The following is a 27,572-nucleotide window of genomic DNA, read 5'->3' on the forward strand; positions in this document are numbered from 1 at the left end:
CACAGAGGTTTTTATTGTGGTTATAATTTCGTATGTCACCTCACAGATAAGACAGTTCCTTCCCCTTGCCCATGCACAACTGCAAAGCTTTTCTGCTGTTGACCCTCTTCCAAGGACAGGTTTAATGCACTTTCAAACTTACATTCTGCATCCAAAGCACAGCAGCTGTGACTACCTTGAGGTACTGTTTCTCTGCAGGAGTCTTATGAAACAAACTCTGACCTAGAAAACTCATAAAGGTCAAGTAAGACTGGAAACATTTAGGAACCTGTTTTTTTACCCTAGGGTCAGATCATGAACTTTGTTTATATTTCAAACCTCTTATTTAATGAAAGGTTGTGATATTGATATCTCTTAAGGTTACTCAGTGACTAATAAAGATGTCATTATCAGCTGCCTGAAAAACAAAATGTTATTAGTTTCTCATTAAAGGTTGCTGGGAATTTGCAATATTGTCTAGCAAAGGCTGTAATTACTGATAAGGCTCTAAGGAGCAGCTTCCAGGAAGGGAAATCTGCATATCTTTAAGAGCTTTTATTTACCAGAAGTACAACTGTATCTATATGTGTTTCTTTTTGAAAACCAAGTAGAAAAATCCTCATCCCTTGGATGCAACGGGTAAGTAATGAACTCCTGATTTTTGTTATGAGCTGAAAGAATGCAGAAGGGGAGAAAATTTCAAAGGCATCTCTGTTATGTTTGACGAAAGCCCATGCTAGTTTGGAGTACACTTGTTAAAAGCAGGAGAGAAGCAGCACATGAATCCATCTCTTAGCTCTGCCTCTGGGCACACAGGGCTGGGCAGAGAGCTGCCAGCACCCCGGCTGCCGTGCTCCCCTGCAGGCCCTGCTCACCCTGTGCAGCTCTCACTGAGAGCACCGCGCCGTTTCCACTTCTGAAGTGGGATTTCTCTTTGCTTTACAAGAAAACTTAGCAGCAACAACAGGTACAGTATGCTTTTATGATAAAGAATTTCATGGTGGTAGCTAAGTCAGACTTGCCCCGATTTCCTATCTCCATATTATTAAACTAAATACAAGAGCAAAATAAATGATATGAAATAGTTTTCTGTCTTCACCTGCTTACAGTGATTCATCATACCTTCAGCTAGATTTCAAAGTATGTTGATTTTTCTGCTTAAAATGTGGCAAACTACTCTGATTTTCATCACCTAACAGTGAAATTGGGGAATAAATTAGAAATTAGAGAATAAATATTGATTGTATGCACTTATCCTAATGTCTGTGTAGGCATTTTGCACAGAAATATTATCAGCTACACAGTACTCTGGACTAAAAATCTACTCTGTGAACACAGCTAGTCACAATAAATCAAAATGTTTGGTACTCTCCTAGCACTGAGGGACTTTAGTTGCCAAGCTAGAGATGATGAGCAGCATCTGAACTACACATCATTTTCCCTTCCTTACTCCTGTGACTGTGTGAAGGGAGATAGAAAATAATAAACCTTGTAAAATCATAAATACAGAAAGCAGACCAAAAGACATGTTTAATTTCTGACTGATAGGCATAAAAGAGTAGATACATATTTGGATTACCTTGGGAAACTACGTTATATTGCAGTACTCGAGAAAAATAATGGAATATGAAGAAACCAGTCACTCATGACACCATTCAATAATGTTTGAGACTACAGAAATGAAAGACATCTCTTCATGAGGTTCATTTTGGGCATGTTTCCATAAACCACCTTTCTTCATCATCATACAGTTAAATGGACTACAGTGGTGTAGTTCCAGGTGCAGATCTTGTTTCTTAAAAGGCAGCTGCAAGTATTAATTGTGTGTGTTTACTGAAGAAAAAATGAATTAATTTGGACTGAAAAGGTAAAAGTGATTTAGTATACTGTATGAAAAGTGTAATTATTTTACACATATGTGTTACATCATCTAATTTGCCTACTTTGGGGCTAGAAGGGTAAATTTTGAATTATCCATATTATGGGATTTCAAATTATGCTCTGTCCTATACTGAAAAAAAACCCCTCTTTATTTAATTGTTGTTATCTACAGTAAAAAAAAAATTTACATGAGCTCAGAGATATGAACGTAATTTAATTAGTTTAAGATCATAAATAACTAGTTCCAGAGAAATGTGGATCACTTCAATCTGGTTTTTAATGCAAATTTCAGAGATTAATGGAATGTTAATTGTACAACTCTGCTGTTTACACCTGTTTAATTGCACTGTATAAGTAACTGAGAGGGACTGTACTGATGTAAGGTAGATGATACCAAGCCCTGTTTTTCTATTGTCTGTTAAAATCTATTTAAATCTTTTATTTCACAATGGCAGTGATGACTTGAGAAATTACTGCTTATTACTTTTCCTCAGTTGTAAACTGAAACTGTTTTTCTTTTATGCTCATAATGTAAATGTGCTGTGAAGCTTTCCACTATCAGAGGGAAAAAATACCTTTAAAGGACTCTGTACTTAAAGGATGTCTCAACACTGCAGTCATAATCTTCTATAAATCTGTTACATTTTCTTCTCTTTATTGTGCACATAGCAAATCTAAGTCACTTGTCAATAGATCAGTAAGACAGATTCAAAAGAAAACAGATCTTTGGTGTACTCAGATTCCCTTCATTTCCTACTATTCTGAAAACTGTCAAGGGGTATGAATGGGAAAGTGTTCATCCTTTAGCAGAAGGTGCTACTAAAATAAATCAACATATATCTTACTTTATAGAATCCTTTCAAATTATCAAAGACTCACACAGATTCATGTCCTTCTTAAGAAGTTTTAAGAACAGCAGCAGCCATATAGAACAAATTCCTCCTTCCAAAGACCTTTCTGAGAGCTGGCAGTCATGAGCAGGGTTTCGGCATTCTCATTTTTGGAACATACCACAGGAGACTCTGCTGCTGGCTGTGTGCAGGTGCTTTCCCCTGTCCCTTCACCTGCCTGAGCTGCCTGGGTGGCTCCTGCCTGTGCCCCACTCACCTGCTCTGCTGCAGCACCTCATTGAGGGTTTCCTGCTTGTCTTGCAGCAGACGCTGCAGGTGCTGCTTTTCTTGCTCATACTGAGCAGTCTTCCTTTCAAATTCCTTCTCCTGCTCAGTCATCTTGAGATTGATATCTCCAAGCTTCCCAGCTGCTTTCTTTTTATATACCTGTAAGGGTTAAGGTTAATAGAAAAAAGTGGGATTGTAGGAGAAATAAGGACAAGTCATTACCAACAAAAGAAAGAGTTAAAGATATTGATTTTCAGTTGAATCTTTACATTAATGCTGCCTTGCTTAATTATGCCAGGTAGGTTGCACTATGGGATTTTTTTTAGCCTATTTGTTAATTTGAAGGTATTACACTTCATTTTGTTCTGCATATAAAACTACTGTGTATAATGAATACCATACTGTAAGTTTGTTTTACAGAAAACACAGTTACCTGCAAAAAAAGGTTTGTTTTCCAAGACACAAAGCTACACTTTACAGCACAGGTTGCTTACCACTTGCCAAAGTCACACTTATCAGTACATACCATGAAAAAGTGTTTCTGTTAATACTAAGAGGAAGAAAAGAATACCTTTGCTTGCTGCTTCATGTAACAGTCCTCTTGCTCAGTGAAGCACAAGTGATTTTTTGATTAATGGCTATAATAATTAAATGGTAACTAATGACTGGTCTCATATAAAAAAAAAAGAAGAAATTAGTAACTTTGCTTTCTGAAATAACATCCCCATTAAATTGCATATGCACACAAGAAACTGCAAACTGGTTTGTGTATTGTTACACATTTTCAGATGCTGCTGCTCTTGACAATACCAAAATCCAATATTAACTTATTTTCTCATGATTACAAATAGAATGCTAAAACTGTTTTTTCTCTGCATACTGTGATGTTTCCTACAGGTTATAGAATAGAGTTTTGAGATGGAAACACCTCCTTTAACAAACTGTAAACTAAGTTAGTGAAGCTTTGAAAATACTGCTATTTATGTCTTGCTAATATAAAGTTTTATCTGAGGTGCTAATCACTAAGGTTTTATCTTCATCTGAGTCGGGGGAGAAAGATTTGAGTTTGTCTTTTGGAGGAATTAAAAAAAGGCATTTTTAGACATGCTGTATATAAGGCTATATAATCCTTCCCACAAACTGTTTCCTTTTTAGCTCTTGCAAAGTGTGTCACTGTAAAGTTTAATTTTCTAGAGGTAATAGGACAACAATAGATTACAGAATATTAGTAACTCAATATTTAAGGCTGACTTACATAGGATTTTTATCCTAACTTTTCCCTAACAGTTCTAATAGAAGAATAAGAAGCTTGCAAGTTAACCAGTAACATCACTCAACTTTTTAGATTCACAGAGAAGCCTTCAAAATGCAGAGTGATGTTATGGAAGGCTAAAAGTAAAGAAGTTCCTTCTGAACAGAAGGCTGCTCAGAGCCAGCCTAGAGGAAGTGCAGAGTACAGGGAAACAGCTGAACCTTCCCCTCTGCCAGTAAAAGCCCAGCACTTGTCAGGTCCAGCCAGGTGTGAGACTTGAAATGCCCTCTGTAGATTAGATGTCCATAATAACTTCAAAGAACAAGAGCAAACTTCCTCTCTCGACTCTATCGGGGGAAGGAAGGCTGCTGAATTGTAGCACTGGTGAAACCCTGCTTTCCTTCACGTGCTCACTGACACCCAGCTACAGGGTGCTCTGCTTTGAGCTGAGCTTTGTGTTTTAAGCTGCACTCTGCTCCTCCACAGCCACAGCTGCCTCTGCTGGCTCTGCACTCCTGCTCTACCTTTGCCAACTGAAGCCGAGTCCTGTGTGCAGAATGGTTGCAAAATCAGAGGGAAAAGGGCACCTTTTCCTTATGGCCATATGACTACAGTCTGAAACTAGGTACGAGTGATACATTGTTCTGATCTTGCCTCTATGGATGGATTATAAATAAGGCTGTAAAATGCAGCCTGGGCAGCCTGGGATGGCTCTGAGCACACTGACACATGCAGCTGCTGGCACTTAGAGATGCTTCACACCTTTGAATTGTTCAAGATAACCTATTACTGCTCTCTGAAGTGAAGCAGGTAGCAGCAAAGAGACTGGTGGAGATGACAGTTTTCAGGAAGAGGATGTTAACACACAGCTGGAAGTCATAATATTCTCCTCTAGAGCTGGTCATAGCATCCCCTGCACACAGTAAGCAGGATGAGGAATGATCATGGATGCAGGTGCTGGTACTGCAGAGGACATAATTTACTCCCAAGTGGTAAAGAGACAGTAAAGCAGACTGCAGCTGATGTAGAGGAAATATGCATACATGGTATTTTTGGGTCAGGGTATACACTGTGCTGCCATTCTGGCTAGGAGGCCCTTGGCTGCTGCGTTTGTCACAGAGATCTTGGAAATAAATTATTTTGTTGCAATCATGGAAAGATAGGTTCTATTCAGCAGGCTCAGAATTCCTGAGACACATAACTAACCTTCCTGGGGCTATTCATCTCTTCCCTTTTGGCAGCACTTTTGTGTGAGTAGCAGTGTGTGCAAGTCATCTTCTGAGTTCACAGCTGAGTGGAGAAGTGTGAGAAAACTGAAACAGTTTTAGACAAAAGCCAGCAAAAATCAGGGCACATTTCTCTCTCCTCTGCAGACAGATCAATTTAAGAGTGTGAAACAGAATCCAGTGTTTCCTTACCAGTAAGATGAATGCATTTCCTTTCAATTTTGGTTATACTTTCTGTTTTCTATGCAAACATGGTTAACTCTGGGAAATAAGCTACATAGTATACAAAACAGTGACATACACCAGAATAATTTAGAGATTCTTTGTATACATCAGCTAACATCACAAAGTGTGAAAGATTTTGAACATATGAATGAAGGGAATGAATTGGAAGGGAATGAATGAAGGGAATAAAGGGAAAAGAGGTATTGCAATATTATATGCTGTACTACCCGGGCCCTTGTATTTCCTGATTGGTAACTTGGGACAAAAAGAGGGGTGAATTCCTGCCCTGATAATGAAAAGATTTGGGGAAAAAAATAGTCCATTTTTAGGACTGACAAAACAATAGAAGCAGTTTCTTAAGTGGCTGCATTTAAAAAACCAGTAATGCTCCATGAATTTTCAAGGGTCTCATACTGGAAAAATCTAGAGTCTAACAAAGCAGAATGAATACTCTGAACAGAAAAGCCATGTATGCAGCAAGACTTAAATCAATCCATGGTATCCTGATTTCAGACACAAAGCACCTTCCCCTAAGTCCAGACTAATGTTGATAGGAACATGGCAAAGGTACACTGGTGATAGGAACATTGTCTCCTTCAAATGTGCTGGCATGAGCAACAGGTTATAGAAGTCAGCAAGTTCTGCAATGAGCACATGCAGTTCTGAAATACACAGCTCCTCAGTGATCAGGACGTGCTAGGAACAAATCTTTATTGCTTTCTCTTCATCAATGACTATTTTGTACTCTAAATGCAATAGGAAGCAATATGGCAGGAAAAAAATTAAGGCCAAATTAGTAAACTTGCATGAAAATATATAGGGCAGTTACAGTAGGAGATGCTAGATGGTAGATGTTTTCAATACAAAGGTTGTTTCTGCTTTTACTAAAACCTCATGACTAACAAAATTATTATCAAATAGATTCAGAATTAATGAACTTGTAATCTAAATTCTTTTTTTCAACAGTGTGTACATAATTTAAAGATTGATTACACTTGCAGTAAAGGAAAGGAAAAGGTGTCTAATGATGGAGTGCAAATTCTGTTATCAGAGATTTATTATTCACAGTTATAAGTCCACAACCCTGGACTGTTTTCACAGAATTTGTACTAGATGTTTGACTAAAATACTTCATAAAAAAGACAGATTTTTCTGTGTTAGCTGTCCCTTTTGCATGAAGTTGAAGGACTCCCTGATGAGACAAACATTATGTCCAAGCTCATATTAAAAGAGAAAACAGTGCAGAATTCTGACTGTAAAGAAACAGTTTTCATACCAGAAAAATTGGCTTCCTCAAATTCTTGCCACGAATCATCAAACTACTTGGTAATTATAATTATGGAATTACAAAGAGAGCTCCCAGGGAACCCCAGCCAAAGCACCTCAGGTTATCATTGCTGACCCCAGCCAAAGTACTACCTCAAGTTATCATGCTGACCATGGCACTGAGAGTTTCTCTCAGTTCACAGAATCACAGAATAAATTAGGCTGGAAAAGACCTTTGTGATCATGAAGTCCAGCCTATGACCTAACACCTCCTCATCAACTAAACCACGGCACTGAGTGCCACGTCCAGCCTTCTTAAACAGCTCCAAGGACACCTCTCCACCACCTCCCTGGGCAGTTGCAATGCCCAATCACCCTTTCTGTGATATTTCTGAATATTTCCTAATGTCCAGCCTAAACCTCCCCTGGCACAGCTTTGTTCTTTTGTCCTGTCACTAAATGCTTGAGGAAAGAAGACTGACCCCCTGTCTTTAACCATCTTTCAGGGAGTTGTATAAAGTGGTAAGGTCACCTCTGAGTCTCCTTACATTTGGACTTGTTAAATCTCACATTGTTGGACTTGGCCCATCTATCCAGCCTGTCCAGGTCCCTCTGCAGAGCCCACCTCCCTCCAGCAGACCAACAAAGGCTCTCAGCTTGGTGTCATCTGCAAGTTTGCTCATGGTGGACTCAATCTCCCCATCCAGATCATCATGGAAGATATTAAACAGGACTGATCAGAGCCCCAGCACAGACCCCCCAGGGACACTCCTGGTGCCTGGCCCCAGCTGGATGCAGCACCGCTCACCAGCACTCTCTGGGCCCGGCCATGCAGCCAGTTCTGAACCTAACAGAGTGCTCCTGTCCCAGCCCTGGGCTGCAGCTTTTCCAGGAGTATGCTGTGGGAGACAGTGTCAAATGCTTTGCTGAAGTCCAAATAAACAACATCCATAGCCTTTCCTGCATCCACCAGGAGGGTCACATGGTCATCGAAGGAAATCAGGTCGGTCAGGCAGGTCCTGCCCCTCCTAAGCCCACGATGGCTGGCTCTGATCCCCTGGCCATCCTGCAGGTTCTGTGTGATGGCACTCAGGATGATCTGTTCCATATTTTTGCCAGGCACTGAGGTCAGGCTGACAGACCTGGAGTTTCCCAGAGCCTCCTTCCAGCCCTTCTTGGGGATGGGCTTCACATTGGCATTTTCAGTCACCTGGGACCTCCCTGGTGAGCCAGGACTGAGGGTAAATGATGGAGAGCAGCTTGGGGAGCTCACGTGCCAGCTTCCTCATCACTGGGATGGATCTCCTCTGGTCCCACAGACCTGTAAGCATCTAAATGGTTTAGCACAGCTCTGACTGCTTCCTCCTGGATTACGGGGGGCTATTCTCCAGGGGGCTCCCTTTTCCCATCTACCAGCTCAAGAGGCCAACTGTCCTGAGAGCAATCTGTCTTACTGCTGAAAACTGAGAAAAAGATGGTGCTAAATACGCTGCCTTTTCTTCATCTTAAGTTAATCTATTTCCCCCTGCATCCAATGAAGTATGGAGGTTGTCCTTGCTCATCCTTTTGCCAGTATTGGTTTTGCACTTAAAATTCACTACATGTAAATATTTTTCATTTTATGCCAACCTCTTCTCTATCCCTTACAGTAGTCACAGATCTATTACATTGCAGAAGAGTCACATTTAACAAGAATACAAGCCACTTTTAGTAGGGGAGCTAGACACAAATGATGGTGAAAAAAGCTAAAAATATTTTATGGCTGTCTTAGTATAATTAGGTAAGTCTTTTACAGTAGTGTTTCAAGCATTCAGGTATTTTATGAAGGGTTCCTTACAAATTCAAGCTATTTTTCAGCTTACTGCCCTCTCTTTACACTTACAATTTCATTTATTTTCTTTGTTGCTGATTTCTATACTGTGTTGATCCTTACAATGAAAATGCAGAAGGAGATGGTCTCCATCACCACAGTGGTGATGCACATTTGTGTCATTTGATGCAGGAATAGCAGTGGAGGTCTTGACTGGCAAAGTATAATATGGAGACTCTCTGCTTTAGGATAAATGGAATAAACTTGACTTAATACAAAACAGCTTTTCTAATAATGTAATCTATACATTACTTTCTAGATATGGAAACCAATATACCAGGTATCTTTCTCCTTCCTTTTTTTTTAAGATTACAGTAAAAATAATCATGGTAGCACCAAAGATGCTGAAACATAAATGTTTCAAATTTATTTCACTGTTATACTACAATTACATACTGTGCTTTTTGTTTAGAGAGTTGTAAAGATAACTCATAATGTATTCACTAACTAGGCTGGATGTTTGAACATCCTCCGAGTCTCTCAACCTTCTACCCTGTGGTCACAAGAAAGTACTTGATGATAACTGTACACCTAAGATAACACTTTCGTTCTTCCAAATCTAATTGTAATGGACTTCAAGTTAAAGGAGTGGTACAGCCTCAAAGAAGTAGAAGACAGAATACTTGGGTTACAATATAGAGCAAAAAATTAAATACAAATAATATATTATTACAACTAGTCATAATTCTCCAAGTAACGATGTAAACACAATATCTGGCAGATATGCAATGCACAAATACAATGGAAGAAGACACTAGTGAAAACTATAATGATGATCTATTTTATTTTTTCAAAACTTTTAAAGATAATCCATACATAAGTCTTTCATAAAAACGCTGGCAGAGATTAACTACTTTTTTCATTTAAAAACCCCAAACATTTCACAACAGATATTTAGCTTAGAAGCACTGCTTACCTTAACTTTTTCTTCCAATCTTCCTAAGCGCAGGCTGCCTTCTATAATTTTCTTGAGAACACCATGATTCTCATTTTCCAAACATCTGGCCTGCAACCATGCAGTAAACAAAGCTACATGTAACCACTCTGTTTGTTTGTCAGGGCAGACAAAATGCATACATTGAGACAGACACAGCAATTCCATTTTGAACTCTTCTGTCTGAAGAACCAACATGGATAAAGAGTCTTGGAAATTATTCTCATAATGACTCATTAATACTTTGTCAACTGACTGTGAAGACTATGAAGCAGTGTTATTCTGAAATGAAACATACTGTAAACCAAACTAATTCTGTGGTTTTTATCCAAGTATGCATATGTAGGGATGCCATTTTTAAGCATAAGACTCATCCTTTAGGTCACATCTAGCAATCTGCTCTCAAACAAGCCCTTGAACTTGGCAGGGGTTCAGGCAAGGATATTTATAATATGGCATGATTAATATTTGAAAACAGATATCCCAGAGATTGAGATCTAAGGATCAGCCCCCAGTTTCTAGGATACATTTATTGTGCCCAGTTTCAATCCTGAAGTCCAGTGTGTAGTGGACAAGGATTTGAGCTGTGTCACCATAGCTCCTCTTCTAGAATTAGGAATTAACTGCTGTATGTTTTTATCCAGTGCTGATGACAACCTTTGTCTACTGCCTGGACAACAAGTAAAAGAAGCTTTATTTTTAATAAAGTTTTGTGAAATTATTTCAGTTTCAATTTGAAGACAAGAGTATGAATATGAAAAATTGAAATTGTGCCCAGTATCCTGTAAAAGAAACAAAATGGGCTTACAAAAGCCCAGAAACATCCATGCCAGGCACTTCCACTAAACAGAAGTTGTTCCACAAGTCTCAATGAGCCTGTCAAAATGACTGCTAACCAATAAGGAGCATTAATATGCATATGCATCCACAGCAGACACTCCATACAGATCACTCCAAGGATAACAGTCCACCCTTAAGACTCAAAATAAATATTAAAATCTTATGATTGTGTGCTATTTTTAAATACATGTAGCTCAACATCAGCTTCGAAAACTAGGTTAAAAAAATCTTTTAGACTTGGCAAGTGCCATTTCAGACCCTAATGCTCATGTGAATTAAGGCTTAATTATATTACCTCGAGAAATAAGGGTAGCTGCTTTTAATTGCTCCTCTAGAAAAGAAATCTTTCACTGCTCCTATCCTATTTGCTAAAGCCCACCTAAATAGAGCTAAATCCTTATACTGGAATTACAGCTTCATTCTTTGATAATTCAGATTAATAATAACTTGTGCCAGTAGCATGATAACTGTGTGAAATATGAATTAAATCACATTAATTATTTAAAGGTAGTTACCAAAAATACAAGATGATCACGTTCCTTAGCTATCTTCTCCACCAGCCCAATAAGGTTTGCTAGATAGTGATGGGCTGCAACTTCTTTTTCCATTGCTTCCTCCAGCTGCAGTTGCAAAAGACCTATTTTCTTCTTTAATCGTCTATAAAAGAAAAGAGAAAATCTTTGGATTGGGAATTAGTAATGACCTCAAAGAACTTGTATCACTCATGCAAATCAACAGGTAGAAGTCTCAAACAATTGTACATACTGTTAAAAATGCACTGGCTCAGAATATTTGCAGTGCCCTTAGTATCATGTTCCAATTTTTGGGGCTGTTTTTTCTTTACAATACGTTATCTGAATAAAAATAGTAACAATGATTCAAAATAACAGTTTGTGCAACGGCTACAAGCTCCTATTTCTTAAGATACAGAACAATAATACTGTCTTTTTAAAATATTGTGAACTCCTTTCTAAGCAACCAGGTGCATGAGAAGATCTGCAAATAGTGTAAGTCTTATCCTTATCTAACTGCAAATAGGGTACGTCTACTCATCTTGTTTTCAGGTAAGTACACCTCATGATTAATTGCTACAGCTAACTACTAACTATTAAAGATTATTCTTAATTTGCACTTAGACACAGAAAAGTGAGAATGAAAACATACAAAGGTTAGCAAAACTTGACAACCAGGCCTCTAGACATGACAAATATGTTTAGGTAACATGCCTTCTTTTTGCAGTAGGTAGAAAATACACATTATGGGAAGTCAGACAATATTTTTACAGGTATTTCTGTTGTTTTTTAGAAATAAAAGTATTTCTGTACAAGAAAATGAGAGTGTGAGAAGACCTGTTTGTCTTTTGAGTCATCTGCATCTCAGTTTCCAGGATCTTCTTGTCAGCCATGAAATTATTTTTCTCTAGGAGCAGTTTCTTGTTTTCAGTTTGCAGTGATGCTATTTTTCCCATTACAGCTTCCACCTCAGAGCGTTTTTTCTCCTGCTCCTGCTGTAAACAGCTGCAAAAACCAGCAGTGTAGAACAGGTATAATGTACAGATCTACATTACTGAAATGCTAAGTTACAGGAAGATACCCATGTTGAAGTTATGAAATAAGATACACTGAGAATGCTCAGTGTTCACTGATGACATCACAGAGGTATTAAAATCTCATATCAAATTATTCAAGTAATTCCTTCTGACTGCACTTTATTTAAATTATAAAAATATGTAGTCCAGATGTAATCCCTTCATGTTTCTTTTTTTCTCAAATAAATTACTATCAACAGCAAAATACAAGGTCTGAGGATTTCTCAGGATGGCACTGTACCATGAAACAGTAACCTGCACTATCCAAAGGCTTGAAAGCATACAAATGTATGGAATGTCTTCACAGAAACATTACTCTGCAGGTTATGCTGCACAGCAGCACTTTTGAGTTGTAATGTTTCATGTAATTTCAATATTGTATCAAATTAAGAAACTTACAACTTCTAGCTCAGAATTCCTGGATTCCTTAGACATGTTCCAAAGATGGGAACACAAGAATGAGAATATTTTACATATAGTACTGATAGAAGCAAATAGATTTGACAAAAATGGTATGTTTAATGCCTCCTCTTCTCCTATTCAAAATGTTATAATTAGCAGTAGGTACTCTGCGGTAAAAAAAAACTTCCAGCCATGTTTCTAGAACTGGGATTTTGTAATTTTAAATGTCTCTAAAAACTAAGACAGTGTTTTTTAAATACTTCTTTCTCTTTCTTTGTGCTTTGGTACTTACCTTCCTGGATTACCAGCATAAGTTTCCACTGGCCTCCTGCCTACAGAGTGCTACATGTGCAGCTCTGGTCATGTGCATGCTTTGCACCAATTTTTCTCTGTGCACCATATGTAAACTCATACCTTTTTAAGTCATTCACCACAGCCAAGTGTTCCTCTGCTGTTATTCTGCTATCCACTTTGGCTTTCAGCTCCTCACATGTAGAACACAAAGCTGCTAGCTGCTTCTGGTACTCTGTTATTTCTTCCACTTGACTCTTTTTCTTATCTTCTAAGGCTACTATTTGTTTGGTCAACTTTGAGGCTTTTGGAAAGAAGAAAAAAGAGTCAACTGTGTATAGCAGAACTAACTTCAACAAAACCATTACTACATTAATTCCTAGTTGTTTACAACGTTATGTAACAGAGCATTTGTCAGTTTGTGTTTTAACAGTTTGGACTTGACTTTTTGCTGTCTCAAGCAACTTGTTTTGGAATAGTGCAGAAACTCCAAGAGTACTTCTTTTCAAGGCTATAAGCTCGCTGAAATGTCATTTTACTCTGAAAAATTCTGATTCAGTTTGAAGTGCTCTTCAATTATGCAAATAACTGTATTGCTGGTTAACAGTTCTTCTCACTTTTTCAGAAGAAGTCAAAATGGAGTATTTTTTATAGTGTCAAAGGTGATAATGACATTTTTTTTAAAACATCAGTTGATATGCAGAGCTTGATCTCCTATAACTTTACCTACTTCAAGGATGCTTCTTAGACATATATGAAGTTGCAAAAACATCCCCAGCCAACCAAAACCAAAACACTGCCAAGCTTGCAGAAACAAAAAAATGACTACAGAAAACAAACAAAAACCCTACAAAAATAAAAACCTACAGTACCATCTTTAGTGTAGTTCAGATGACTAGCAACTCAAGTCCTTTTACCTTCTTGAACGTGCTGCCTCTGACTGTCTTTTGCTTTAGCTTGTTGAATTTTGAGTTGCTCCATCAACACTCCATTTTCTTCCAAGACCAGCTTGGCCTGAGTTTGCAGCAGCTGCCTGCAATGATAACTGGCTTGTAAAAAAACATAACTCAGATGTTATGTCTAAAGAACAAACAAAACTGATTGCCAACAGTGTAAATTTACAGAATCATATTTGAACCTCTTTAAAAATAGATTAAAAATCCTTATTGAAAGCAATATCAGGACCTGAGGTAACCAAATCTATACAAACACCTGTATTTCTGCCTCATTGAAAGTAAGTCTATGCCACTGGGTGAATCTGCACAAAGACTTAAGATTATGCTGCATGCTCTTTCTTCCAGTCCTCCCCATGTAGACACGGTGTCATCTGAGCCCTTGCATGTAACTCCAACCTGTGCCACGGGTGCAGGAAGAATTTTTATGTTCACTCATAGTGGATGCTGTTCCCAAACCTGTTCCAGCCTCCTTGTGAGCAGAAGCTCACCCACAGTGAGTACAGTCAGAGCAGGATGGAAGCTCCGCGGTGGAGCGAGTCCTCCGGGAGCAGGTCTGGCACCACAACCAGCCCTGTGCACTCAGATCTCAGAGTGAGGAGCTGAGCCCAGCCCCTGAACCCCAGCCAAAATCTCCTGGTGTGTCTGCACTTCCCGAGGGAAAGCCCCACAGCTAAGAGACCGGAGTCAGCTGCACTCCTCCTCCTCCCAGCACATCTTCTGTCTCCCAAGAATCACCATTGCCATCTCTAGGCAACAAATGGGAGAAAAAAATTTTAAAAAGGAAAAATAAAATGCTAACAACCACCAACGTCTCACTTAACTTCATTTGCACTGTTTCACATCACAAAAACATCAAATTCTTCTAATGCCACATTCCAATGCTATTTTGCATTAGTGGAAAACTGATGTCATTGGCACACTGTAAAGCTATGTAACCTGCAATATCTAGGACAGAGTTACATGGGCTTCCACTGCAAAACTCCACATTCATACTTAATCTTTACTCCAGAATTACTCCAGGCTTTGCAGATCAGCATTGTTCCAACATGACAGTTGTGATGCTATTAATTCTTCAGAAAAACAGTGTTTGAAGACAAAAAAAAATTCCTTAAAATCTGTAATTTTAAAAGTTTGCATAAAATAAGCAAAATAATTTTTAACTTTGAAATTAATTCCTAGTAATATAACTTGCCATTCTGTAGGGGTAATTAAGCTATTTAATTGCCCATGCAAATCTTCATTCTCCTTCACCAACTCTTCAACTCTTGCTTTAAAATTCTTCATATCTTCCTGGAAGACAAAGTATTTCATATAAAATTCTTTACAATTATTTTGCTTGCATTTTTATATCCAGAAAAATTTTTATAAGTACACATGCTTAGCTGCCTTCTAGTTCTTGTTGCAATAGAATATTATCTCACTACTCACTCATCTCTAATTCAGGTGTGCATATTTGATTTCTAAATTGTTTCACTAATCTAGTAATACTTGATTAAAAATAATACTGATATGTGCCACAATTCTGCAAGCTGTAGACCCTTAAAAGATAGGTTTAAAAAGCTGAATTCTGGAAATTAGTGGATGATACTATCCATTTTCAGTAGAAGTAACATGGATTTGAATATTGTAAGACAAGACAGTGAATTATTACTAATATAAAAAAACCTTGCTGTTTTCTGCTTATTTTATGGCTGAATTTTTTGAAGGAAATACACTTACTTTCAAAACCTAGGGAAGTTGTACTCTGAAGTGAATAGCTATTTTTCAAAGATGCAGTGACAAAAATTACTTCTAAATAGCAAAAAGAGTACCCAATCTTTTAATACCTAGCAGTATTCTTCTACCACAAAACCCTCAAGCAGCTGCAAGAGCACTGAGTTCCCATCATGAACGACAAAAATTCTTTATACCACTGACTACTTTATGGTTTGTTCCATTTTTAGAGCACATCTTACATATCTCAGTGTAGTGCATGCTCCTTAATGGGAACAGGCTGACAAAAACAAGCAAACCAAGGAGGATAAGACAACACAGTAATTATGCATGGAAAAGTAAAACAAAGTTGCTCTAAACTTTAGGCAGAGAACATTATTGGCAAATCCCTTTAAAAATTCAGTAATTTATTGCTGCATTTTTTCTAAATGGCAACTTGCCTCATGTTCAAGAATAAAATCTTCCTTTTCTCTAATTCTATCTTCATATGCCAACAGAAGAGGTGACAAATACTTCATATCCAGCTTAAAAGAAAATTAAAAATTAAATACATGTATATTGATTACAAGCCATAATTTAATCTGTATTTTTTACTTCAGCTATAGATTACTGGTTTCAAAAGCTGTTAAAGGGGCTTCATGTATGACTTGCAGATTAAAGTGCAGAACTTATACAAGGACACAGACCACCATATGCAGAAACACTTCACAGCACTGCGTTAGGAGCAAGCTTTGGAAAGGAAAAGACTGCATGCTTCACTTGCAGCTTTCTTCTAAAAGCAGCTTTAACTTATCACTATATGCAACACAGCAGAATATGGATGCAAATAAATACAAAACAAGATTCAAACACTATAGTGAACACTACTGCTAGAAGAATTATCCCAGATTCATTAGGAAGTGGGAAGAAAATGTTTACACTCTCAAATCTGCATCTTTAATACTAAATACATTCATATGTGATTATTGGCTATTTTGGCTAAAAAGACAGAGCAGGAGAACTTTCCCATTCTGTGTAGTTTTCAGTAACAGTGAGGAAGGAAAATATAAGATCTGTTTAGTATTTCAAGAATAAATGTTTTTACATATTACAAATGCATTCCCTTTCATGGACTATTTGTCTTCTCCTTGTCAGAAATTTATAGGCTACTACTGGATCCATGCCCTACAATCAGAAATATTCTGGTTTCTTTTAGTATAATCACAAAAAAAGTAACAGCAAAAGATTACCAATTAAGATTACCAATTAAGCAACAGACCTTGAAAGACCTTGAAGCAGACTAAACGCTAGACAATTCTAAGTGAAGATGGCATTTATTGTTCTCAGTGTAACAATACTTTTCAATAGTTCAAAGTTGGTGACTATGTGCAGTTTGTAGCTTATTGTACATTCAGCTGGAACTGCACACATTCATTACAAAGTTCTGCCATACATATTTTTCTACCACAAAAGAAATGTTTATAATATTCTATTAGTATGTGATAGTTCAGCAGAGTAATAGCTGAATACTTTGATTCCAGTAAAGAAATTCTACTTCTTTATTTAGAGAGGAATGAACAGTTAAGTGCAAATATTATTTGACTTACCAGCCATGGTGGTCGTGGTCCTTCCATGGGTAAGCTTTTCAGCTTTGCATTCTAGAATAAATATTTTAAAAGATATTGACATTATTTCCTGCTTTTTGAAGCACCAGCAACTGTCCCCTGTAGCCACAGTTATCACCCCAAACAAGCTTATTACATATGTTGCATATGTAACACACACCCAATAAAACTGAATTCCAGTATGTAACTGATACATAATAATACTGAATTCTTAATATTAGACTTAATGATAAAGGCTTATTTTGAATTATTTTAAATTTCAGAAAAAGCCTGTGCAATTTATAGACTTTATGGCAAATCTGGAGAAAACAGTCATAAAAACTCAAAAGATTAAAAAACAGACAATGGGACATTTCAGTAGAAACTGCCTTGATAACCAAGATTCTCACCTCTTCTTGGGACAATGACCTGAATTTAGTTTGATAGCGACTTAATTCTACATTTAAACGATGGACCATTGTTTTCAAAGCATCATTTTCATCTACCAGCTCTTGTGCTTGCTGTCTGAGAGAAAGCAATTCTGTTGCCTCCCCTGTTAAAACAAATATCCAACAAGAAAGTTCCATTAAAATTCAAGAAATGTTCACAACAATTTGTTAATTGTAATGAAAAAAAAAATTAAATAAGCTAGAATAATAACCAATAACTTCTCTCAAAATACTGATATGGAAAATCCCATTAAAAACTACTAGCAAAAAATCCATTATATTTCAAACAAGTAAATTTGTTTTTTCTTATAATGTACTTACTCCTTGACAAAATTTCTACAAATGTAGAAAATACTGTTTGGAAACTACTTCTGCATGCATACTTGCCTAAATCAATGACTTGAAACCTTCTGCTAAAGGAAAATGTTGTAAGAAATTAGAAAAATTGAAACAAGATAACAGCAGAATAGCTTGTATGTTTCTCTCACCTTCTCTATGTGAGTTGTCTACAGCTACTTTAAGTCTTTTATTTTCTTCTTCTAGTTTCTTCAGCTTTAACTGCTGTTCTTCTATGTGCTGTTTTGTTCCCTCTAATTGCTGGACCAGAGCTTGGTATGCCTTGTTCAGAGACCAGTGTTCTTGTTTTAGCTCTCTGAACTTTTCTTTGCTTATGTTTTCCCATACTTGCCTCGCCCGAACAGACACATCTGTAATGCCACAGAACAAGGTATTTAAATACCATCCAGACTGGAACAGGAGTTTCAGCAAATTACAAACCATTTTTTCTATTATTAACATTACATATGAGTGATATTTCGTAAGATCTAAGCTCACAGCTCCCAAAAGGTAAGACCTTAAACAATTAATAAAATAATAATAATAATAATTATTTCTTAATAAAGAAATAATTTTAAAAGTGGATTTGGAAAGAGAGCTGTGGAATGGCTGCAAGTTCCCATCTTTTCTCTCAGACACTACAAACTTCTAAAATCATCTTTTAATGGAAAAGATAGTGTCAGCAGATCTTTCTCCCCCAAACATCAGTGACTGGAGAGGTAAATCTGAAATGCCCACTGCAATGAGCAAAGTGTTTGTGCCCTGCATGGACAAGTCAGTATTCTTCACCCCTGCAAATTTTAATCACCCATACAATGAAAGCTTTACATTCCTTCCCACTGAACAACTTCAGTGTTACTGAATAGAAGTTACTGAACAATTCTCACAAAAGTAAACTTTTAGATTATCTGCCAAACTCTGGTTATATTGTTGCATCAGTAAAACTCATTTTCATTTACACATGCACATTAATAAAGTGAAAATGTCTAGCAAAGTCATTGAATAATCCAAAGTACCTGGGGATGGTGGAGGTTTGTCATGTATCAGATTTTCAGTTACTAATTTTTCCTCCTAGCAGAGAAATAAAAAAAGACAATCTGCTTTAACAGCATCACTGCTGAAGAACTTAAATAAAATTTTTGAAGGAGTTTCTTTTATATCAACAAAACTGAATGTTGGATTCACTGCTGATAATACAAAACTTAGCATTTACTAATATAGACATCATATTATCAATTATCACTGCCATCAGTCATTTGTGGACATCTGAAACTCTCTATTATCTTCAGTAGTCAGGGACATACAGTTCTCAAAACAGTTTTTTTTCCAGCTGACATAAAAGTCACAAACACAAAGCTTCTTGATGAAACAGGAAGGGCATTCTTCCCACTTGTTAGTTTGTACAGAGTAAGACTTTAGAGTAGTCAATTATGACAGTCTCTAACTGGGTATCAGCAAATCAATTAAAATATAAAATGTTTTTCAGAGTTGAAGAACTTTGTTCTTGCTTTGCTGGAAAAAAACCCCAGAAGTATTTTGTTTTTCATTTTCAGAAGGTTCTTTTACTAGGAAAGGATTACAGTGTCATTTCTGCTAATGTATTTACTGGAGCTGAAAGTGATGTAGAGACTTCCTCCATGTTTTTATGAAACAGCAGTGAAGTTTTATAAGGATATGCTGTCACATAATTTAACACATTGATGATACTGAGTGACACCAATGACTAAAGGAGACAAAGCTCATGAACAATTTCAAAGGAAAAGATAATGTGATTAAGAAAAAAGTTATGATAACAATGGAAGAACTGACCATTTTCATAAACAATCTTCTGGCAAGCTGATCTGAGAAACTAAATTTTTTGGGTATTCCTTTTCAAGCTTAAGAAAGCAGTCAGATCAGCTCAAATAGAAAACTATACAAAAATGCAGTGAAGTCAGGCTCAGAATTTGAAAATTAACAGTATGAGCTATCTCTTGGATGTTGTCTCTCATTCTCGGTTTCTTTCACATGAGGAGTAACAGACAACATAAAAAAAAAAACAACAACAACAACTTTTGTATTGCTCATTTACCTATACAGCTTCATTTTTTCAAAAGGAATGATTAGCCACTCCTGTACTCCAAAAGAAAAAGATTCCGTAGTGGCAATAAATTGGTTTTAAGTGAGTGCAAACCTATCAGCTTTTTATGACACCCTATTTTCCAAAATGCATAAAAAAATCAACCTTTATAAAAGTCTTACCTTTAAGTTCAAGCCCAGATTTTGGTTTTCTGTTAAAGAAAAACAGATCTTTCAGTCAATTAGAACTTAGAAAACTTATTTTAAGTGCATAAGCTCTAAGGGTTCATAAGGATATGTATGCACACATTTAATACATGCAAATAAATGTAAGAAAGTCCTTGCCAAACCACAGATTAGATCACAGATTTCCATTAACTCTTTCATGGTGTATCAGGACACTGATGTGAGACCTCACTTTACCTCACACTGGATAGGTGTAAGTACAGAAGAAATGAAGCTGTATTGTTGGCTTCTGTTACAAGTTTAGAATTTGAATGAAGAACAAATGAAATGTTGTCACTGATTTTACTGGACTCGAATCCTACTGCATCTCTGAACAAAACAAGAGTAATTCTGACAGCTTTCAAGGTCTACAGCAGTTACTATGTAGAAGAGGGATTAGAAACATTTTTTCAGTTTAATGCCTTCACTTCCCAAATGGTTTTATCAAAGCAGCCATTCTTTCTGAATATTGTTCTCTATAAAAGAGAAATAAATAGAGTCCACTGAAATAATACTGGAAAATGTTGGGATGCAATGTGAATAAAAATTAGAAAGACACAATTTTTTCAAAATTGACTCAGTTGTGCTTTCTCTTTCCTATCCACTAGCTACAGAGTGCTACCATCTGTGGGAGATGAGAAAAACCTTATAGAATAAGGGCCTGGCAGGCCTCTGTTCACTTCTGTTCATTTTTGTCACTTCAGCTCACCAGAAAGCACTCTGGGAAAGCCTCGCTAAGGGGATAGCAAAAACCAAGTCACATAACCTAAAAAACAAGTTCTGTAAACAGAAAACAAGCCATGTAAGCAGTGTGGGCCCACCTTGTGTTTGGGATTCTGACTGGTCAGGGTACATGTGGACACTGTGTCATCAAAAAGGTGATGGGGTAAAGGAACATGTGAACAGCAGAGGCAGGCAGCCACTGCATGTTTGTTCTGCTCCATGGGAATGGAAACAGGTAAGAGTTTACTCCCTGAATACAGCATAAAAAGGCCTGCTTTTCTGCAATAAACCATCTTCCTTTGCAGCTGCTACGGGGAGTCTGTATTTTTCATTCATCATTGCTACAACCATCCTCTGTAAAAATTGCATTTTCCAGCTCCAAAACTGATTCTTATTTCCCTTTTCCTGATTTGAAAATAACAGACAAGATAATTATGCAAGAAAACTCCTATACCAGTAGACTGGTGTTGCTCTATTGTTATAATTTCTCTCTCTACAATATTCTATTGTTATAAGAAAATAGCCTAAGGACAGATCCAGTAACAACCCAAATGTCCCTAATGAAATTACTTATTGAAAAAAAATTATTTGTGAAGCTTAACAATTCAGTGCTTAGGTTGATAGCCTGAGACTGATGACCATGTTTATTTCTCTATTCTGAAGAAACATTCTGATACCAACAATGATACAACTTTTGCAGACGGTATAAACAACACCACTATCATGCCATTTGATTATTAAAAATCTCAAGAGGTCTTTACTACTGTTTTTCAGACATTTTTTCATACAAGTGACATAACTGATTAAAAATGTTTTCTTTTTTTTTTTTTTTTGAACACAGTAAAACTCCAAAAAGTTCCAGATTACAAACCTGACTGTTTCTGGCACATATATCAACAAAAGCATAGTAGAGAGCATAGGCAAGAGTTCACAAAACCTTCCTCCCCACCTCCTTATTTTACAGTGGCTGACAGTTCATTCCACAGTGAGTATAAACCAATTTTTCCTCCTTATGCAGGCTTTTAATTTTCTGTAACTATTAGAAGCTGCTAAGTATTTAATAGCATTTCTTTAACTGCCATTTTAAAAAAGGAGTACAATATTACAATATAGTATTACATTTATTTTATTATTTTTTCCCCAATGGAATTAAAAGGCAAGGCATTTTGACTTAAAGTAAGTTTACTTACGTTCTGTTTGCACACCTGACTTATCCACCACCACCTGACACTCAGTTTCATGGGAAGAAACCTCTTTCTTGTCAGCATTAGGAATGGGAGATGGTGGGAGCTCCTCCTATGTCAAAATACGACAAACCTCTAAATCATGACATGACTGTTAAAACAGCCCATGTACCTTGACATCTGTATGACACATTTAGTGTATTAACATCCCAGTCCAATTCAGAATTGTTCACTAATATTTTAAGAGAGTAAATTATAAGATTTGTTTCTTCTCTTGTTTTCTTGGGGAGCTTTTGTTGCTGTTGTTTAGGGCTCCATGCAAATGAAATCTAAACCTTACAGTGATCAACAGGAGGTTAGCAAGTATGAAGTGATTAGTTCAAGTACTTTCTGTCACCTTCTTTGGTTACAAGAGTCCATGAAATTATTCTGTGTTTCCTGGCTTGCTGTGGCGTATGTGATCTTGATTATCAGCCATTTATCTACTGTATCAGTGCTGTGAGGGATCAATGAACCATTAATTAACATTATCTTTGCTGGTTTCCCCACTGATCACACACCAGTGTTCCACATATTCTACTCACCCCCACCCCTCTTTTCTTTTTCTTCCCCTTCCCTCCTCTTACCAGCTACTGTCACTGCACCTTGGGGTGTTTTAGGGATTCTTTCATGTTTTGGGATTTGTGGTGTATATTCTCAGACTGATGGTCATACTTTACTGATGCTGGGTTTTTTTGAAGAGGCATTTTTTAAGAGATCTTTCATTGTCTTTTTCCTACTCATGTACTTCTTCCTGTTAAATTTTTGTATGATTTTTGATTTAACTTTAAATGTGCCTTAGGAGTATTAGGTTCATTGCTGGCTAAGCAATCCAAAATCATAGCATACAAAAATTACCTGGTCTTCAAGAAAAGGTAAATTTATTTTGTTTGATTCTGAATCTCCCCATTTCTATATAGGTCTGTGCTTATTAGCACAACACCAAACCATTAACTAAGCTTTCACCATTTAACAAGGAAGTTACTAGTGCTTTTAACAAATCTTCTACTATGTAAGCACCATGCTCAATATAAATTACTGGACATTTTACAAGACTGTTCATGATTATTATATACAATATAATTATGCATGATGATTACATACAATACCAGCGTGCTCCTAATAACCAGAGAGAGACTGTGACAACCAACAAACCTACGTAACTCATGTAAGAGTAAATGAAACACAAAAATTAGCATGTGAAATAAATATTGAATACGTCTAAAGAATAAGAAGAGAATACAAAGCATCTGAAATATTAACATGCATTAATACATTAAAACATGGTAAAAGAACTAATGCATTTAAAAATCTTACCTTTTTAGTTTTGCAGGGAACAGCATAAACAGCATTGCTGCTAAAGCTTCCTTCCCTTTTGTCATTACTCTGACAGCTGGACTCTGCCTCTTTATCAGCATCTGAAAGATATGTCTCCATGTCCTCATCTTCACCATAATTGCCTGATATTTCCAGGGACTGTAGAGGAGATCCGTCACAACCATCAAGTTTCCAGTTAGATCTGCAAAAAGCAATTTAATGTCTGTTTCAGCACTGCCAATTCTTCAAAAAAATCCCACACTAGCAAAGTAGAACCATCAGTCTTAAAATATACACAAGTCCAAAGAGACAGATATCTAAGCTTCTGTTAGCTGTAAACAAGGAATGTAGTTGTCTTGCTTTCGAGACAAGTTTCAGGAGAAAACACCCTAGAATGAGCATTTCCTCTAAAGAGAAAGGGCTTCAATTACCCCCTTTTCTTCCGCCAATGAGAGAAACAGATACCAGGGGGTGAAAGTTAAAAAACCCTGTTTATTAACAAAAAAATAAGGGTGCCTGCGAGGCACAGAACCAGAGGGAAAGAAAAAAAAAAAAAGAACAAATGCTAAATATTGAAATTGTGTTGCCTTACCCCCCAAACCCCGCACCAGCCTGGGCTGCCCCTCCCCTCGGTGCAGTTCTGGCTGCAGCCAGCAGGGGCGCTGCTGGCTCCCGGCCGGCAGCGCGGGTGCCGTGACTCCTCCGCGCTGCAGGGGGCGCTGTGGCGCCAGTCCGGCCGGCTCTCCCAGACAACGGCGGGCACAGCCGGCACAGGGGATGGAGAAGGCGCCTCCATTACAAACTCACAGCCGGTCCCGTGCCTCTCTGGGTAGCGAAAGGGGCTCTAGCAGGAAACCTCAGAGCAGCAAGCCGGAGCAGCACGGTGGGCTCCCCCGGGACAGCAAGCAAGAGGCAGCAGAAACTCTGCAGTTTTTTACCTCCTGGAAGGGAGGGGCGAAACAGCTCCGGTGTAGGAAAAAACCCCGGAGCAGCAGCCGGGGCACCGCGGAGGGGCCGGGCAGGAGCAGCCCTGCTCCCACACACGGCAGAGAGACTCCCCGGGAGTGCCAGCGGCGCTGGCTGGTCCCTGGGCTGTGCGGAGGCTGGGGCAGTCCCAGCGGGAAGCAGGGTGTTCCCAGTCCTGGTGGGCACGCACTGGCTCTGGCCTTGCCGAGAGCGGAGCAGCAAAAGAGGCCAAGCTGGCAAGCTCAGTCACAGTGCCAAAGCAAAAATAACAGTAATAAAAAACAGCCAAAAAAAACCCAACCAAACAAAAAAAAAACCCCAAAGAAACAAAACAATGCAAAACAAAAAACCAAACCAAAACAAAAAAAACACCAACAAAACACAACCAAAAAAATCCAACCAACCAAAACAAACAAACAAACAAACAAAAACTAACAAAACCACAAAGAGCAGCAGGCAAAACCCACAGCAACAGCAGGATCCCTGGTCAGTGTGTCCAGTGGAACAAGCCCAGGCCCCTCACCCTGCCCCAAACTCCCTCCGGACACCCCGGCTCAGCTCCATTCTTCTTGACAGCCCCAGAGCCAGGGAGCGTGGGGGCTGAAGCAGGGACAGCAGCCACCCTGGGCACAAACTAGACCAAACAGAACAAAAACCCCCAAATGGTATGGGATAATAAACCATCTCCAAGACAGTGTCTATCTGTATACTCTAAAATAGACAATTAACACTGGTACCACCTTTTCCTCTCTATCTTAAAATGACAGGTTAGAGATAGAAGATTCCTAATTCTACCAAAAAGAGAGTTTGAAATGGTCATTTTAGCACAAAGGAAATACCTTACATGTAATTCAAGTGATTCCTCAGCTCATCACATTCTGTAAAATTGATCATCATTTGACAGAAATAGTGTGTGATTTTAGTTATGACTGTTGTACAATCAAAATCTGCCTCTCTGAAGACTGTATGTGTGACACCACTTTTTACAAGAAATGGAATAAGGATTGTTAGACACTTCAGACTGAATTTATGATATGGTAGGAAAAAAGAAAGTAGCTGTAACAGCAGGAGTCTGCTGTCAGTCTTTGGTAAAAGTGATCATTGAGAGATTCCAAGGTATCATTTATCACCACAGTTTAAGATATCAAACCAGAAGGCATACAGTACCCTATTCTGAGCTCTGTGACTGTTGCATATGGCTCAAAACATTCTTGTTCCAAGTAGGTGGAGTCACTTTCAGAAAGGGATCTCTGCCGAGGCTGAGGAATAGCAACAGTGCGCCCTGTTAGTGTTGTTGCAAGGATTGCTGCTGCTAGAGCAGACCTGGAAGGAAACAGAATAAAGCAATGAAGCAATAATGCTTTCTCTGTGCTCCACATTTTATAACTTTCCCTTTGCAAAATGTCTTCGCTATTTAATCAAATCAAAATGTTCCCAGTTAACAAGCATAAATCCCCCTGAATGCTGTGGGACTGGTTACAAACTATAACCTCCCAAAGAAAAGCACAAAACAGCTTGCTGCTGTAATGCAGCTATCCAAGAGTAAGGCACAATATCTACCGTTTCTCCCAAACCACATGCATGAAAATCATGGAATATACCAAGTTACTTTTCCAAAATTCACATCAATAATTTACAGTATTTAGCATTCACTTTAGCCATAACAATACTACCTGGTGTTGTGTTGAAAAGGTCTTCCATGTCCTGCTATTTTGTCTCCCTTATTCCCTACTCTAAACCTTTTACTGATGATTCTGAAGTTGTTAATAAATGTTGGCACACTGCAAACCAGGACAAGCAAACAGAAGTGCCTATTTGTGTGATGCTGTGGAGTACAGAGAAGGGTATGATGAAAAGGAAAAATAAGTAGTAAGTAAGATTAAAGCAGTGAAATGCTGAGAACTGTAAAATGAATGACAAGAACTTGAGGCCAAAAAGGAAGAAGAAATTAACTAGAAATGTTACAGACACTAAAAAGGCCACAGAAAACAACCAGAATGCAGAAAAAAACAGAATAAAAACTGTAAGAAACTACAACTTAAAAGAAAAAGAATTTGCATTTTTCCAATCCAGTGTGCTGTTCCATGCTAGTTTTTTAAGTCCCTGGTATGGTAGCAAGGTTTAATTTTTGTTTTTCTAATGAGCTAACATTTCCTGACTCACAGCACTTGTGCTGCTGCAGTCCTACACTCCACTGTAGCAGCCAAATTAAAAATTCCACTAACTTTAAACAGTCCATTTGTCTCTAATTGACTCAGACAAGTCACATAACAGTTACTGTCTTGAATATTTACCATGCTTAGGAGTGGGGAAAAAAGTTCAGAGTGAGAAACTTCCCCCCTTAAATATATATTCTTTTTATGAAAAGATTTGTAAATATTGTAAAGACATGCAATTCTTCTAATCAGATTTTTCTAGTATGCTACAATACCTGACGAAACAACAAAAATATATAAAAAAATGAAAAAATAATTTTAAAAAACCCCAAAAACCAACACATACCTGGGCCTTTCTGGAGAAGGGTTTGGACTACGAGGGGGAGGGGTGCGGGGAACTGCAGGTTTAGGAGCTATGGTAGCAGCAGGGACCAGGCCATGAGCTATATGTTTCTAAATGATGTAAAATAAAATTAGTTGACAATGACTTTAAGGATTACAATGAGAAAAAACACAGAACTGAACGTGCACAGAAAGTAACAATGAAAAATAATATAAAAAGGAAGAACAATTACATGCAATTAATGTAAACAGAAGACCTGAAATGGCATTTCATTCCCCTTAAAGTCAGAACACCATGTAAAGCTGGCAAGTTCATTTAACATTTATGAACACCTGCTCTTGAAGGTTAGAAATGTAATTTACATGAGACCCATGAATGTACATTTTCTATCTACTATATCACAATTTGCAAAACCAGAATTTTAACTTACTCATCTTTTCCCTATATATATATATACAAGAAAAACTGGACTAGAAAATACCTTTTTTCAAAATACCTGAATGCTGCTTCAGACTAACAGTATTAGTCCCTTTCTTCTACAGTTTGTCATTCCTCAGTCATAGCAGTATGAGATGGAAAAAACAAAACCCTACCACTAAGTCTTGCAGTCAAAGGTTCAACCATAATTATAAAGAAACAAAAAAAAAACCCA

At 37.7% G+C, this 27,572-nt stretch overlaps 1 protein-coding gene across 2 annotated transcripts in view; it reads right to left on the reverse strand.

The window, feature by feature from the left end:
* CEP89 (centrosomal protein 89) overlaps positions 1–27,572 on the reverse strand; it is a 33,143-nt gene that overhangs the window by 4,240 nt on the left and 1,331 nt on the right. Inside the window, exons 2-18 of one of the 2 annotated variants that reach the window (XM_041396235.1) lie at positions 26,924–27,030; positions 25,589–25,744; positions 23,456–23,657; positions 22,106–22,211; positions 20,151–20,179; positions 18,926–18,980; positions 18,062–18,280; positions 17,535–17,677; positions 17,128–17,178; positions 15,982–16,065; positions 15,021–15,118; positions 13,790–13,905; positions 12,996–13,176; positions 11,941–12,108; positions 11,107–11,248; positions 9,734–9,823; positions 2,968–3,137 (exon numbers count right to left, since the gene is read on the reverse strand). In XM_041396235.1, the coding sequence (XP_041252169.1) occupies positions 2,968–3,137; positions 9,734–9,823; positions 11,107–11,248; positions 11,941–12,108; positions 12,996–13,176; positions 13,790–13,905; positions 15,021–15,118; positions 15,982–16,065; positions 17,128–17,178; positions 17,535–17,677; positions 18,062–18,280; positions 18,926–18,980; positions 20,151–20,179; positions 22,106–22,211; positions 23,456–23,657; positions 25,589–25,744; positions 26,924–27,030 (2,117 nt within the window). The remainder of the gene's footprint in view (positions 1–2,967; positions 3,138–9,733; positions 9,824–11,106; positions 11,249–11,940; positions 12,109–12,995; positions 13,177–13,789; positions 13,906–15,020; positions 15,119–15,981; positions 16,066–17,127; positions 17,179–17,534; positions 17,678–18,061; positions 18,281–18,925; positions 18,981–20,150; positions 20,180–22,105; positions 22,212–23,455; positions 23,658–25,588; positions 25,745–26,923; positions 27,031–27,572) is intronic. The other variant, XM_041396236.1, reaches the window with a different exon arrangement.

This window comes from Onychostruthus taczanowskii, unplaced genomic scaffold, assembly GCF_017590055.1.
Source record: "Onychostruthus taczanowskii isolate IOZ18803 unplaced genomic scaffold, ASM1759005v1 scaffold127, whole genome shotgun sequence".
NCBI lineage: Eukaryota > Metazoa > Chordata > Aves > Passeriformes > Passeridae > Onychostruthus > Onychostruthus taczanowskii.